Here is a 16,877-nt window from a genome sequence, read left to right as displayed (position 1 = left end):
AACTGAGAGTTTCCATTGGCTCTCACGGAAGACAGGAAGGGGGCGGAGCGTAGAAGCCTTTTCCCGTCCCTCCCTGGTTGCGCGTGCGCACTATGCAGTTCCGCAGAGCGCAGAGACACGCGCTGAAGCTACTCGCGTACTGCGCGTGAAGAAAGGCAGAACCTTCACGCTGATTGGCGGCGACGCGGGAGGCTGTCGCGGCGGACCGGACGCAGGGGGCGGGCGGGAACGTGAAGCTCCGCGGTGCCTGATGGGGCCGTTGGGCGGCTGGTAGCTGTTGCTGTTGGGGGACCCCTTCATTCCTACCGCCGCTGTCCCTGCTGCCTCATGGCGGCCATCGGAGTTCACCTGGGCTGCACCTCAGCCTGTGTGGCCGTCTATAAGGTGAGGGGCTGCGGAGCTGGGCTAGGGCTTCATGACGGCCACCCGGTTCTCTGGCGCGGGCTCATCCACAGGCTTGAGAGCGGCGTGTCGCCGGCCTAGGGATGTCGTGGAGTGGCGTTGCCGCGAGGACACTCCGGGGCGAAGGGCCGGGCGGGCCAGGCCTAGCCCCTGGCGACTCCTTCAGAAAGTTCTCTGCTCCGCAGCGGAAGCTCCCGGCGACTTAGACGCGCAGAGTTCCAGGGGCGTCATGGCGGCGGGATGCCCAGAGGGGTCCCGGGGACAACGGAGGTGCAGGGTGCCCGGGGGGTCTCGGAGAGGGCAGGGCCGCTGGGTGTCCGGGGATGGGTCCCGGGGACGTCCTGGCCTCTGAATGCCGGAAGGGTCTCGCTGACGTCAGGGCCTCAGGATTCCCTTGGGTGGGAGGTTCTCGGAAAGTGGCCGCGAGGTACTTGGAGGCGGTGGTCTTTGGGACAGCAGGGCCGCAGGACGCGCTGAGCTGGGCCCGAACGTCTAGGTCCCGGAGGGGCGGGGAGGCTGCTGTCGAGTTGGAGCTGATGGTCCTGCAACGCTGCCTGGCTGTGAAGCCAGTTGATTGTGCGTGCTCTACAGAGGTGGCCTTTCTGGAAGTGAGAGCTTGACAGAACTTGTGGCCTTTCTCTCCTCAGTGGGGAGGCAGAAGGAACGATAATCATGAACTCCGTTGCCACTAGTTCCGCGTTTAAATGTCAAATGACTTGTTAGGAAAAGCCAAAGGGAATAATGCTACTTCATTTTGTAGAAATAGGAAGAAAGGGGCCCAGCGCGGTGGCTTACGCCTGTAATTCCAGCGCTTTGGGAAGCCGAGGCAGGCGGATCATGTGAGGTCAGGAGTTCGAGACCAGCCTGGCCAACATGGTGAAACCCCGCCTCTACTAAAAATACAAAAAAATTATCCGGGCTCGCCTGTAATCCCCGCTGCTCAGGAGGCTAAGGCATGAGAATCGCTTGAACCCTGAAGGCGGAGATTGCAGTGAGCCGAGATCCGCCACTAGTGTGCACTCCAGCCTGGGCCACAGAGCAAGACTCCGTCTCCAAAAAAAAAAAAAAGAAAAGAAAAAGAAATGGTAATGGTAAGAAAGAAATAGGAAAGGTAACGTAATAATAGGCTTCGTTTTGTGTGTAGAAAGGTTGTTATTACTTTTGATTCAATTGTTGACTTTGCAGAGCAGACTGAAAACATGAGGCAGTTATTCATGGAGTTATAGGCCTTCTATGAAAACGAGGAAATTAAATGGTAATGAAATTTGCGAGTTGAAAATATTGAGAAAGCAGTTTTTCTTTCCACACAGATGGCAAAGTAACACTGGTGCACACATGTCTGAATACGTCTAATGAGACTATTTCGTGTTTTTTTCTCTAGGATGGCCGGGCTGGTGTGGTTGCAAATGATGCTGGTGACCGAGTTACTCCAGCTGTTGTTGCTTACTCAGAAAATGAAGAGGTACTAGTCCCCTCATTTTTGTACTTGTGAAATAATTTAAAATTACATGCATTGTAATATATATATATATTTTTCAGATTGTTGGATTGGCAGCAAAACAAAGTAGAATAAGAAATATTTCAAATACAGTAATGAAAGTAAAGCAGATCCTGGGCAGAAGGTATGGAATCAAATGATACTTTTAAATATAGTAATAGAAACATGTTCATAAATTCTAAGCATAATGTGAAACTAGAAACAGCATAGTTTGTTTCTTCATTTTATGACTGAGTCATTAGAGAGTACCCCCAGTAGGCTGTGTCTTTTGATTATTAGTGTTGGATCTTCTCCAGTATGGGATTCACTCAGATGTTAGTTTCTTGCTGACAGGTCTGTTAGTATTGATAAATGCTAACATTCATTTAATTTTGGTAATTTGTGTCAGAGGTGGTAATTTGGATTGTTCACATTTTTAGATTTTTTTTTAACTGAGAGGATTTCAAAGATTTTGTGGGAATTTGAAGACTTCTTGATAATGTGGTTGAATTTTGCTGACTCTATTACAATTGTTCATAATCGATGTAGACACTATTGATTTTCTTCCTCATGATCTTTTGTGACACTTTCTGGGAACTAACTTTTCCATTGGACTTACAAATTTAATCATTAGAGTAACAGCTAAATTAACATCTTATGTAAGAATCAGATTAATCATCTGTTGTAACTTTAATTAGAAGATTAAAAGAGGCTTGCTTCCCCAGACTTCTGTCTCCTGAAATTATAGATTGCTGTAATAATTAGGGGTTTTCATTTTCACTACTGTAGTAATACTTGATAGAGTGTTTTTAAATTTTCAAAGTGCTTTCACATCTATTATTTTATTTAATCCTCTCAACATCCTTGTAAAATTGTCAAGGCAAATACTATCATTCCCCATTTATAGATGAGAAAATCAAGGTACAAAGAAATTTTTACCTTAGGTTAGGGGGTAAACTGGATAAGACTGCAGATCAGGTCTCCTCACCCTCTGCCCCAGGTTCTTTTCTTTCAACTTTGTTTAGTGAGAATGTAAGTAAAAATGTCCTTGTGTTGATTTAGAGTTTGGATATTATAGATTAAATTTATACAGGTATCTCTTACCTGTTTATCTTATTTTGTATCTCTTACCTGTGTTCAATTAAATTGAACTTGATATTAATCTTTTTCCTTAGGATATTTATGCACTAAGCCAAAAACTATAGTTGTTTGGAGATAATTCAATATTTGGTGACAATAAACATATCCCCATATCCTTTTACCTGTTGACAAAGTACTGAGCATATTAAATATAAGTTGGTGTCAAATATTTTCAAATCATAAAGTGTAGAAAAAAGAATTGTAGATGGGTCTTGAAGCCTGAATCACTGAGTAGCCAACAATATATTTGTTTGTTTTTTTAAATTAAACTTTTTATTTAGAGAGAATTGTAGTTTCCTATGCTGCTGTGTAAGAAATAATACAGAAATGTCAAGCACATGACTGGATTCACCACCTCTCCCCTTGGTTACATCTTGCAAAACTATAGTACAGTGTCACAACCAAGATGCTCACATTGATACAGTCCAGATACAGTATATTTCCATAGATCTCTCCCCTGGTAGCCAACAATATGTTACTGTTTGTTTTATGCTGCTGTTTGGGGGCAGATGGTTACGGTAATTATGTGGCTTTCTTCTGCCATATTGTACAAAAAAGCTTTGTATTAGCAGAGCAACTTAAACTCACTTTTCTGGCCCATAGTGACAGATGGGTAACACAGAGCCACAGTGTGCTATGATTAGTGAAGACTGAGCATCTTTCAGATTGCTATACCATGGTCATGCTTAGACTCCTTTAGAGTTAGCTGCCTCGTGGTCCAGGTGATTTTCCCTCCCAGCCCATCTGCTCACCAGACAAGGGTGATTTTTACAGATCCATTGTTGTACCAACTCTCAGCCACGAAAGCATTTGGCCCTTTGGTTACCAAGCCATTAGGTCCTTGGTGCAGTGTCTACCCTGGGTGAACTCCCGAAGTTGGGCTGTCTCAGTCTTAGCCTCATGCCTGTTTATGACCTACTAACAGGTAGCATCACTTAACTTGCTGCCAAAATTATCCTTACACCCTTCCTGTAACTCTCATTCCCCTGTGGCCTTCCAGCCAGAAATGCGGTCCTTGGACCTGGCTTCTCAGCAATTATCCCTGAGAGGGAAGATCCTGGAGATATCCTGAGAGCACACAGAGCTTCCCCACACCTTCAGACTTGCACCTTGCTGTCCAGAAGCTGCCCAGCCCTCCTTTCCAACCCACAATGGCCAGTGCCAATAGCAGTGCGGGCATCCGGTGGTCCAGACAGGAGACACGAACTCTTCTCTCCATACTAGGCGAGGCAGAGTATATTCAGCGCCTCCAGACTGTGCATCACAATGCAGATGTCTATCAGGCTGTGTCTAAGCGAATGCAGCAGGAGGGCTTCCGCCGCACCGAACGTCAGTGCCGTTCCAAGTTTAAAGTTCTGAAGGCATTATATTTAAAGGCCTATGTTGCCCATGCCACAAGTATGGGTGAGCCACCACACTGTCCATTTTATGATACGTTGGATCAGCTTCTCCGAAATCAGATAGTGACTGACCCAGACAACTTAATGGAGGATGCTGCTTGGGCCAAGCACTGTGATCAGAATTTAGTGGCCTCTGACGCCCCAGGGGAAGAGGGAACCGGCATTCTAAAATCAAAAAGGACTCAGGCAGCTGATCATCAGCCTATGTTGAAAACAGTTAAGGAATCAGATGAGGATTGTCAGCTAAGAATCAGTGACCGGATACAAGAAACCAGTGACCTCGAGGACTCCTGGGATGAATCCTCGGGTGCAGGTAACTCCTAAGCATGTGAAGGATTCGGGTCCCAGAGTCACATGGCTCTAAACAGCTGTGTCTGTTTGGATAGTGTCCTTTTCAGCATAGTTCCTGTTTCTGCCTCATTCTGCCCCATGCACCTTTTTAAAAACCTAATAGTAAGCTAAAGGGTTCCAGGTTTTCAAAAGCTATGCCCATAGCAACATAAGGTATTAGAACTCTTTAAACCTAGAAGAAGTGCTCTCTAGAACCAAACTAGTTCTGGCATTATTAATAATGGGTAGTTAGGAATGTGTAGGTCTAGAGTGGGTTGGATAGCTAGGTACAAAGGGGTTCAGGAAGGCAAGGGAGAAGTTTTAGAGGTGAAATTAAACAGGTCACAATGTCCAGATTAAGGAAATGGATTCTTCCCAGTCCCTGGTGGAAAGAGGCTTTCCAGGAACAATCATAGGTTTATAATTTGTCTCAGCTCTGCTGCTGGCTCCAAGCATTCCCTTAGCAGGAATGTTCTCTTTGCAACATTGTTGCTTTGTTTTTCAGGGTGCTCTCAAGGGACCCCCAGCTACAGCAGCTCCCACAGCCTTTTCAGAGGTGCAGTTGCTCCCTGTCAGAGCAGCCCCATGGCCAGACTGGGTGTGTCTGGGGAGCCCAGCCCCTGCACCAGCACCAGCCGCAGCACTCCTGGGGTAGCCTCCACACCGCAGACTCCAGTCTCCTCTTCGAGAGCTGGTTTTGTTTCTGGTGGGGATAGGCCCTTGACCAGTGAGCCCCCTCCAAGGTGGGCAAGGCGAAGAAGGCGGTCAGTGGCCAGGACTATTGCAGCCGAGTTGGCAGAAAACAGGCGATTGGCACGAGAACTCTCAAAGCGGGAGGAAGAAAAACTGGACAGGCTGATTGCTATTGGTGAGGAGGCCAGTGCTCAGCAAGACACTGCCAATGAGCTCCGCAGGGATGCTGTCATCGCAGTCAGACGTTTGGCAACAGCAGTGGAAGAGGCAACTGGTGCTTTTCAGCTAGGCCTTGAAAAATTGCTTCAGAGGTTGATTTCGAATACCAAAAGCTAGGAACCAATTACAAAAGGCTCTGTTTCCTAAACTGGTAGACGTCTATTTTCCAAACCTGCCTTCTGAATCCCTGGCTCCTTTTCTATGTCCTCAGAAAAAAACATGGATGAACCATGTATATCCAGATAGTACAAATATAATTGCTAATTCATTTCCCCAAGATTCTCCACCAAATGGAAGACCTTTCAGAAATGCCAGGGGTGGCCTAATAGAAAACAATGGAGCCATGTTCTAGAGAGCTGGTTCATCGTAGCTTTGTCACAGATGTGAAGCAGTTTACTTTACCTCTCTCCAGCGGTTTCCTCATCTGTAAAATGGGGATCAATAATAACTCCTGCCCTGCCTACCTCACAGGGTTGTTGTGAGGATCACATGGTTCATAGATGTGAAAGAGTTTAAAAGTTTAAAAGCACTGTACACATTTAAGTTATTAATGCATATGGCCTTGGCTGAGGTAAGGCACATTAGTTTACAAGATACAGGAGTAGGGATGTATACTGTGACTTCATTGCTTGAATCTTTCCTTTGCTGGTCTAACTTGACTGCTTCATGGAGTTTGAAATCTTAATTTTTAAAATCCTTGTGTGGCTCATTAGACTAGTATAAGCACGACCTGTATTTGTACCTTAATCTCTTACGTTTCCACTACTGTGTCTCTGACATATCTACTAGTAAGCACTCTTGTCAAACTGTCTTTCTAGCCTTCATTTTACTGGTTCTTAGTCTCTTATCAATATAAGGAAATAAGAAGTGCCAGGGAGCCACCATAGTGTGTTATGGTTTATATTGATAATCTTCAATATAAAATATTGGCCATTTTATAAAATATTAAATGTATGTAAATTCTTTGCATTTCATATTATTTGGGTCCCTTGATATGCCTAAATTACATCTTGAAGTTTTGGTTGCCATTAGAACATTGTGGAAACAATTCAGATTATATCAGTTTCCAATCTGCTTTTTAGCTGATTTCATTCTTTTCTGTTATTTTTTTGTCTAGTATGTTATACAGGGCAAGCCCTAGAAACTTTCCTTTTGAGGAGCTTTCCAAGATTCCTTTTTCTCAGATGTTGTAGACAGAAGTTTATGTAGTTAGTGGCATCTGGTGGAAGAGAACAGCTTTGTTTCCCTTTTAACTTTGGGAACAGTAGAGGATGGTGTGGATAAAGATTGCCTGCAATAGATGACTCCTTTTAAGCACTAGCCCTGAACAGATGAGCCTCCTCCCAACCTCAGACATACACTTTGGGAGAGATGAAGGTGATAAGCCACACTTCCGATTTACTCTAGAAGGGAAGACATTAATCTCTGTCATTAAAGTAACTTAAAGCTTTTAGTGGTTTACTTAGTACTTTTAGGAATACAAATAGGAATCTTTGGGATTTAAAAAGTTTTCCCATAATCTAGAAGTTGGAAAAAAAGAAAAACAAAGAGTGGGCATGTTGGGGGAGGTTTTATTTTCTATTTTGCAGCCTCAAGTGCTTAGCTGAATGCTGGAAATGCACATGGGTGGAGAAATGGTCAGAGCAGCAGTGGGAACGTACCCAGAACCATGAGTAGACAGCAAGCAAGCCGCTCTGCCAAACCAGGGGTGGAGGTGTGAGGCAGCTGGTGTGGTAGAATATGCTGGAATCTAGTTAGAATTCCTGGATTCGAATCCTGTCACAGTTTGTTTCATCAGACAAATCATTTGCCCTTTTCTATTATTACTATTTTTTATGTTTTTGAGACAGTCTCACTGTTTTGCCCAGGCTGGAGTGCAGTGGTGCAGTCTTGGCTCACTGCAACCTCTGCCTCCCAGGTTCAAGCGATTCTCCTGCCTCAGCCTCCCAAGTAGCCGGGATTACAGGCGTGAGCCACCGTGCCCATCTAATTCATGCCTCAATTTCTTCATCTCCAGATTGAGGGATTTGTACTAGATTTTTTTTTTCCTAGTACCTTTCAGCTCTAAAAAATTTTGAAATAGCATAATAAAAGGCAAAAAGAAAATGAAATTTTAATTGTAATATTTTCTGTCACAGCAGCATATGTATATTTGAAATACTGGTAACAATTGTAAGGTAGCATTCTCTGGTATTAATATTTATTAATATGCTCATGAACTTCTAAGCACCACACCAGACATACAGACTCTGCTTTAAAAGAGCATATACTTAAGGCATTGAAATGGATACAGCTATATTCATTGTCTCAATTGTCTTAGGCTATTATATGGAAAGATATATGTCAATTATAGGTAGGTAGGTAGATTTTCTGAAAAAACAGAAGTACTTGACAGAGAGTTAGGCCTGTATTCTATAAATCTATTAATGGTAGCAAAGTGCATAAGACAGGGATTTCTTTGAGATGAAAGGAGTGCTGAGGAAGAGAAGTGGAATTAATATTTGGATGTAGTATTGTGAAATTCAATGGGTAAAGTAACCCTAATGTGGAAATAAAAGTCAAGGGAAAGGTTTTGAGTAAGTACACAGGAAAATAGGCTAAAATTATTAAGGAGAGGAAAACTGCAATACAGGGAGACAGTGTGCAAGAAAGCAAGCCAGGAATCTGCCTATGTGGTAGACCCAACCATTACTACCTGAACCCCCTTAGAAAAGCCTTTCCAGCATTCCATAACTCAGGTTCCTCATTTATAGAGTGGGAAACTCATAATTGTCCTACCTACCTCACAGGGGTGTTGTGAGGATCAAAGGAACAGATGAATGTAAGAGCACTTTCAGATGTGTAAGGCACTGTCATGTAACAAGTGGGGGAAAGACTCGAGCACATTAGTGCTGGTGTGTGCCAAGCCTGTGGGCTGTTGACCATAAGGGATATTTAAGAAGGAGGAGGAAGAGAAGATGGCATTGCTAATAAAGGTTGTGAGACACAACCATAGGATTAACTGCCTCCTCAAGTCCATCGTGTAAATAAGGTGCTACGTATACCAACTTCCCACCACCTTTGTTTTTCTGTTCAGTAATCCTGGTGTGGACAAATAAAGTTTTCACTTGTATGTAGTTACGGATCAGTCCACTACTTTGTGATGATGTCTGTGGTTCTTTGTTGCCTCCATTCTTTGCTTTGCTTTCTCCTCTGCTAAGTGTCTTGCCTGTCTGCGGCCCTTGGAGCTATATGTACTTTCTGTCTTCAGAGGACAGCGGCCCTCTTTATACGGCAGTTGAGAAATAATTTTCCATTTCTAAGAGTTCTACAAATTCTGTAAAATATCTTTCCTGGCAAATTATCTTGTCTGGGTGGTAGACAGCCTACACATAACAGTATAAATTCTTCTGGTTGACTTAAATTCTAAAGAAAACAGAACTAGAAAGTGTCATGCTGAAATTCTAATATTGGTGCAGAACCCACCATGAGCACACTTTATCTTTTTTTCCTACTCCTACAGTGTTTGGCATATAGTTAATATTAAATACTGAGTTTAGGAAAAGGAAGAAGCAAAGGGTTTAATGGAAAGAATACTAAACTTTGTATTGAAGGTCTGGGTGCCAGCCAGTTATGCCATTAATTAGCTGTGTGACTTTGGGCAAGCTAGTTAGTTATCTCCTGTCCTATTGATATTTTAGGTGATAGAGAAGGAAGTATGAGGAACCTGAAAGTATTCCAGAGTCCGAAGCCAAATTAGTCCATTTTAAACCCCTTTTGTCTGCCTCTTAACAAGTTAAGGTCTCCAGATGCTCTGTAACCCTTCAGCAATTAGCCACTATGAATTTTCAATTTATCTTATTAAACAAATAGAAGTCACAGCTCCTTGGAAGAAGGGTTTAATGGAAGGATACTAGTCTATTTTATCTTAATTTCTAGATGACATTAAGCCAAGAATCAGATTTCTATCCCTGCTCAAGGGACAGAAGTATTGTGATCATTTACAAGATGAGTGGGAGGCAGCCTGGTAAAGTATGAATAATAGTAGTCTGATAGAGAAGACCTGGGCTCATGTACTGACTCTGCCCCTTGTTATCTTATAAGTTATTGCCCCTCTCTGAGGCTCTTTTTCTCTAAAATAATACCTGCCAAGCCCACCCAATTAGGTGTCGTGAGGATAAATTGAGATAATGTACATGAAAACATTTTGTAGTCTGCATAAGTTGCTTAAATCTGTTTATATATGCATATCTATAGTACTCTGCACCTTTCTATAAACAGCATTCATAGTTTGCTCAACCTTTTGGTTTCTGGAGTTGGTGTGTGTTCAGAAACCAAGCAACAAAAGATGGTCTTAGCTACTTTGGTTTGCCCTTAGTTTGCAACCTTCTCATCTCAGTGGTTAGGTCTTCAGAATCACAGGTGTGAAACTATGATATAAAATCATGGATATTATAAAAAGTCACCTCAAAATATATAGCATCTATTAATAGCAAGGCCAGAATACGAAAGCTATTTATTTTCAAATGCAAAGATCAGTACTTTAGTAGAATTACTATAACCCTTATAAATACTCCATTTCTATCTTCTGTAATATTTGAAGACTTAGTGTTAAGCAGCTTAATAACTTTGTTAATATTTTAATATTTGTTCAGTGATATTGAGAAATATAGTCTTCTTTAAACTTTATATATCTACAATACTGATTTTAATACTTCGCTATCTTTATCTTTCTTTATGGACAGCTCCAATGATCCGCAAGCTCAGAAATACATCACGGAAAGTAAATGTTTAGTGAGTATGGTTCTGTTATTGCTTCCCTGTTACACAGAGTAATTACCAAGGTCATAACATGTAATGTTGATTTGAAACTTTGCATTTTTATTAAAATTTATTTAGCATAATTATACTTTATTTTATAGGTCATTGAAAAAAATGGGAAATTACGATATGAAATAGATACTGGAGAAGAAACAAGATTTGTTAACCCAGAAGATGTTGTCAGACTGATATTTAGTAAAATGAAAGGTATTTAGCAAAAGATACCTAATAGTTACCTTTAATGATCTTTTGAAAGTTGACCTTAAAAAAGAAAAGTTAGAGGTATTTTTAGATCCTGGGAGAAACAGAGTGATAGAACAGATAAGTAAGGACATATAAACTGTAGACCTGGTTGGGGCACTAATTGACTATGTGCCCTTGATGACTTGCCTTCCCTGACTTTGATTTCCCTATAAGTCATATAAATGGATTAGGCCAAATAAGAGTTCAAAACCTATTTAGTGGCCAAGTAAGCTTGGTGAATAGTGGCACTTCAAGATTGACAGTATTCTGTGAACAATAATTTAGGCAGATTAAGTAGGTCTGCTTTTATTAGCAGTTCAGAGAAAGGCTCTGAGTCGAGTGGTATTCTGTCGAACAATTTGGGAAATTCTGGAATAGATTGTTTATAAGGCTCCCTTCAGCCCTGTAATGATGTTAAGAACTTGGGGGATGGAAGGCAGTCTTTAAATGTAGAGAACTAACATTATGACATTGTGTCTTCACACATATGCGTTAGGAGCTTATTCTCCATGGAGTCAGTCTAATTTAGAAGATGGTTGATACTAAAGCCTAAGAGCCAGGGTCTTTGGAAAGCTGATTCTGTGTCCAAAAGATAACACCAAAACCACCAGAAGTGCTGCATGATTTAAGAGCGCAGAGAAGAAAATTGACATGGGGGCAAGCAAGTGAATTGGGAAATACGTTTAGTGAGATCTTTGTCATAAATTAATAAACCTCAGAAAGTATCACTTGTCATTTTTTTCTGTCATCAGAATTTTATATTTTTTAATATGCAGAAACGGCACATTCTGTATTGGGCTCAGATGCAAATGATGTAGTTATTACTGTCCCATTTGATTTCGGAGAAAAGCAGAAAAATGCTCTTGGGTAAGTATATGGGGTTTATCTTACTGGCTTAAAGGAAATACAAAATCACTATATAGTAAAAGCTAACATTATATTTGAAAGTACCTTAGGCAATAAAATTGTATTTGTAAATAATTTAGTAAGGTAATGATCATTAATATGTATTTTTTTTTTTTAATGAAATGCCAAGAGTCTGGGTGTGGTGGCTCACGCCTGGAATCCCAACATTTTGGGAGACTGAGCGGGGGCAGACCACCTGAGGTCAGGAGTTCGATACCCACCTAGCCAACATGGCAAAACCCTGTCTCTATTAAAATACGAAAATTAGCTGGGCATGGTGGTGCTGCCTATAATCCCAGCTATTCGGGAGGCTGAAGCGTAAGAATCGCCTGAACCCAGGAAGTAGAGGTTGTATTGAGCCAAAGTCGCGCCACTCCACTCCAGATTGGGTGACAGCGAGACTTCGTCTCAAAAAACAAAAAAACAAATGCCAAGAGAACATAAAATTAAATATGGTGTACCCTCAGCTGTTTTGATCAGAAACATTTTAAATTACCTGGTTAAATTGACATTTATGAATCTCTTTGACTAGTTTTCTGTAATTAAGGTTTATGTGGGAATTACATGTGCAGTTTTAGAAAACGTTTGTGATTATTTCTTCACCTTAGATCTTAATCTAAACAAAAAAGTTATAGTTTTTACAGGTCATTATGCAAATGTATTGGTATGCTTTTATGCCTTTGCTATGCAGGATAGAGTTTCATACAAGGTTCTGGGCGTTGAAGTTGCCTCTGAGGCAGAGAATTGCCTTATTTACTTTTAAAAACTGAACACTAGATTAAAGAAATTGGAAAATTTCAAGTGTTTTATAAATTTGTCTTTCTACAGTTTTTGCATAGGCATTTTTTCTTTCAATAAATATGTATTCATTACTGTTTAAGCCACACTGTATTGAAGGTTGAGTAAATAGAGATAAATAGGACATGGTTTCTGATGTCACAGAATTAACAAGATAATTATGATAAAGTGTGGCAAGTACTTTGAATGGGGAAGTTCTGGATAGCATGAAGGCAGGACATCTGTCCTAGACTCTGAGAGCCCCAAAAGACTCTCGTCTTTTGAACTTTTTTTTTTTTTACATGGACATTTTTGAGAGCTTTATTTCTCTTACTCAGTATATGTGCTTTTTGCTTGCTTTGTCAAGATATGGGCTCTGAAGATTACAATTTTAAACAAAGTGATCTCTTATAGTCATTCATTTGTTTTCTATATTCTTGCTTCTAAAGATCATTATCCTTCATGTTCTACTTATGAAATCTTAATAGCTTTTGTATAGAATCTTTAGCAGAGCATTTCTAAAAATGTAGAATTGAACATGTGATAAATTAAATTCATTGAAAGCAAATTGTTCACAGAGAAGCAGCTAGAGCTGCTGGATTTAATGTTTTGCGATTAATCCACGAACCATCTGCAGCTCTTCTTGCTTATGGAATTGGACAAGACTCCCCTAATGGAAAAAGGTAAAGGTCATATTTGAAGTTTTAAGTTTTTTGAGTGCAGAAAACATTTTAGATTATAGCGATTATATCAGTAAAGATTATTATGTAATGCAGTGGTTCCCAACTTTTCTGGATGGAAAAACAGACTCTTTCCTAGAGTTTTTCAAGTAGTTGAGAAAGATGTCCTAGGAAAGCACAGGAAAAACATAATGGGAGAGAAGATTGAGCTTTTATGCCCTTGTCGTATTGCCCTCATTTTGTCCCTTTTTTGAGGGAAGATTTGAAAATTCTAGGCCTGGCCAGTTTCTAACTTAAGCTACCACACTGCTGATTTTTCTGCCAATTCCAGTTATTAGACATGTTTGCAAATAATAGATACTGTTATATACATTTGACAGGGCAGGAGATGGGAAATTTAACATGAGGTTTTGAGACTTCTTTTAATGGTGAAATACTAGAACATACTTATCCCTAATATAGCTGTCAATATGTCTTAATAGAATAGATAGTCGTTCAACTTTAGAGAAGTTAATTCAGATGCCGTGTTAATTTTACGTAATTGTTTCACCTCATTATTCGTATCTCCCAGTTAAGTAAATAAATATGTGTACACCATGAGGAAATTATTTTTAGATAAATATGAGAATATCAAATTTTGAGTTTTAATACATGGGGAATCGGGAATTAGCTCCTAATTTTGCATATGTAATATATCTACAGAACATGCAATTGCAGTAGTAACTTGCATAATATTAACACATAGAATTTCTATGTTCAGTTCTCTTAAAATACACTATAATCACAAATCTCTTGATTTACTTTGAAAAGTTCGTGTTTTGAACTCCTTACTCAGAAGAATAGAGTTGTATCTACGTGACTAAGTAAAAAAGAACTTTGATTTGGATGCAGAACGTCTCGAATCTAGGCTTGATTTGTCAATAAGTGACTGTAGACAACTTAGTTATTCATCTGAGATTTTCCGTTTCCTCATTTGTAATTTAAAGGGATTAAACTAAGTGACTTCTGATATCCAACTTAGTTTTAAAATGTTATTCCCTGATAACTTTATCTTCTCTTGAAGCAATATTTTGGTGTTTAAGCTTGGAGGAACATCCTTATCTCTCAGCGTCATGGAAGTTAACAGTGGAATATATCGGGTTCTTTCAACAAACACTGATGATAACATCGGTGGTGCACATTTCACAGAAACCTTAGCACAGTATTTAGCTTCTGAGTTCCAGAGGTGAGTATTAATGGCCTGAATAATACCTTCTGATTGAGGTTTTCCTTCAGATATTTTATTTTTTTTCCTAATTTATTTTAAGTTATCCTGCTGCAAAGCAGGATGTAGTTTTTTTCATTGCTTGGAAACTGGATATTTTCATATCTAGAGTTATAATGTCCTGTCCAGGCAATTCAGAGGCCAGGCTGCGTAGTGCAGTGTGCTTGGATTTTTCACTTAGTGTAAAGAGACCATCAGATACTGAACTGCATGAACTTGGATTTTAATTCTTCATGTGGTGCTCTTCTGTCTGGATAAAGGAGTGTATAGGCACTGAGGCTTCATTGCCTTCTGAACAGTTTTTAAAAGTTTGGCTCTGGTGAAGATTGCATTACATTATCTTCATATTCCAGTAAGTTATTGTCTTACAGAGTATTTATCTTAATTACTCATCTGCTGCTAGGAATATTTCAGTCTTGTTACTGAGTATAATTACTCCAAAATTCTAACCCTTTTGGATGTTACAAAAGTCAAATATGTAAAGGTTATACTTTGGGTATTGCTGCTCTAAAAAAAAGAAAAAAGTAATTGAAATGGTATTTTAGCCAGTTTGACCTAATTGGTTGAAGAAGTCTTGAAAAAGTCATAATGTCTCACTTGTTTGATAAAGATCTATATTGCTTTTTGTTATAAAATAGATGTTGTTTAAAGAAAGTCATTCATCACTATTTAGTAAGTAGTTTTAAAAATGAACTCATATTGGAGATGGTGGAATGTAATTTTACATATTTTGTTGTATGTGTCAAATTTATGTGAAGAAAGACTTGTAGGGTTTTTTTTTCTTTTTAATGCTTGACAAATAATTTTATGCCATTAAACAGTGATTGTGCTGTGATTATAAAGGGTAAAATAGGAGACTTTGACGCAGTTACATAAATCTCCTTTAACCTCTGTGCCTCACCTGGAAAAGGGTAGTATCTACTCTACTTTCTTCAGAGTACAGCCTATTATTACAATTACATAATGCAGCAGTTCATGGTTATGTAATATAGCAATTCAGAGTATTAAGGAAATTGGTACTTCATTTTTCTTGAGGTGACCCCTTTAATTGCACAGAGTGTTTTAGGAAAGTTTAGAGGGATTCGAAGAGAAATACTGAAATCTGCAATAAAATATTGTTTCACTAATTTATTATTTAATTAATTTATTTATTTATTTAGAGACAGAGTTTCGCTCTTGTCACCCAGGTTGGAGTGCAGTGGTGCAATCTTGGCTCACTACAATCTCCACCTCCCAGGTTCAAGTGATTCTTCTGCCTCAGCCTCCCAAGTAGCTGGGATTACAGGCATGCACACCCAGCTAATTTTGTATTTTTAGTAGAGATGAGGTTTCGCCATGTTGACCCTGGTTGATCTTGAACTCCTGACCTCGGGTGATCTACCCGCCTCAGCCTCCCAAAGTTGGGATTACAGGCGTGAGCCACCGCACCTGGCCTGATTCACTAATTTATTATTGTTTAATAAGGATTATCCAAATTTTAGTTATAATATTGTAAATGGCCCAGTAATTTTAAACCTCAAAGGCTATGTTTTTAATTTAGATCCTTCAAACACGATGTGAAAGGAAATGCGCGAGCCATGATGAAATTGATGAACAGTGCTGAAGTAGCGAAACATTCTTTGTCAACCTTGGGAAGTGCCAACTGTTTTCTTGACTCATTATATGAAGGTCAAGATTTTGATTGCAATGTGTCCAGGTAAAACTGAAGTTCAAAAAACTTTTTAAAAAAATTCCAAGAACATGTTTGTTTAGGTATAATTTTCTTACTTTGGGTTTTTGTTTGTTTGAAATTTGTCAACCATCTATAATGTCTTTACTTTTGGGGTCCAGTTTTTGTCAGACTAAGTAGCTGTTACCCGAGTAATTACATCAGTTGTGATTGCTTGCCCTGTTATTTTATGGCTACAATTAGGAGTGTGTGAAGGCATCCTAGAACCTTCAACCTAGATCCTACAAGTGATAAAGTACAAAGGGAGGAAGTGCTGTAGTCTTTGTGTTGCATATTTGCTAATAATAATGATACAGCCTATTCAGACCCCTCAACAACATAATAGGTGACTTGGAAGCATAGTGAAAATTTCCACGTCTGTAGGATCTTATTTTTTTTTTGGATTCTAGTGACTGTATTTGGTTAAATTCTCTTTTCATCTGTTTAGTTTAGCTTCTTCATTTTCCCCAGGCCTTCATGAAGACTCTAGATCTGCACTGCCCAATAAGAGAGCCACTAGCCACCTGTGGCTGCTTAAATTTAACTTAATTAGGATAACATTAAAAATGCAGTTCCTCAGTAGCACTCGCTGCAGTTCAAATGTTCAGTAGTCATGTGGCTAGTGATTGGCAGAAAGGTCTGTTGGACAGCTATGCTCCAGATCTTTGAAGAAAGAGTTCAGGCTACAACTCAAAAGATAGAAAAGGCATTGCATTGAATTAGAATCTCTGTTTGGATAGAGTATGTGTATTTTCCTAGTTCCAGAATTCCTTAGGATTAAGTTTGTCCATGTCCTCGGTATATGTTTGCTTTGTTAATCAGTAATTAGGAAGGAAAT

At 39.8% G+C, this 16,877-nt stretch overlaps 1 protein-coding gene across 2 annotated transcripts in view; it reads left to right on the top strand.

Moving 5' to 3' along the window:
• The first annotated feature begins 15 nt into the window (after window positions 1-15).
• HSPA14 (heat shock protein family A (Hsp70) member 14) overlaps window positions 16-16,877 on the top strand; it is a 32,016-nt gene continuing 15,154 nt past the window's right edge. The window contains exons 1-9 of one of the 2 annotated variants that reach the window (XM_025396754.1): window positions 16-384; window positions 1,784-1,864; window positions 1,942-2,024; window positions 10,386-10,434; window positions 10,563-10,668; window positions 11,481-11,571; window positions 12,966-13,070; window positions 14,131-14,292; window positions 15,872-16,027. In XM_025396754.1, the coding sequence (XP_025252539.1) occupies window positions 328-384; window positions 1,784-1,864; window positions 1,942-2,024; window positions 10,386-10,434; window positions 10,563-10,668; window positions 11,481-11,571; window positions 12,966-13,070; window positions 14,131-14,292; window positions 15,872-16,027 (890 nt within the window). In that variant the 5' untranslated portion in view covers window positions 16-327. Of the gene's footprint in view, window positions 385-1,783; window positions 1,865-1,941; window positions 2,025-5,254; window positions 6,641-10,385; window positions 10,435-10,562; window positions 10,669-11,480; window positions 11,572-12,965; window positions 13,071-14,130; window positions 14,293-15,871; window positions 16,028-16,877 lie in introns of those variants that run through there. The other variant, XM_025396755.1, reaches the window with a different exon arrangement.

This window comes from Theropithecus gelada, chromosome 9 (genome assembly GCF_003255815.1).
Source record: "Theropithecus gelada isolate Dixy chromosome 9, Tgel_1.0, whole genome shotgun sequence".
Lineage (NCBI taxonomy): Eukaryota > Metazoa > Chordata > Mammalia > Primates > Cercopithecidae > Theropithecus > Theropithecus gelada.
This window is presented reverse-complemented; position numbering and strand designations above follow the sequence as displayed.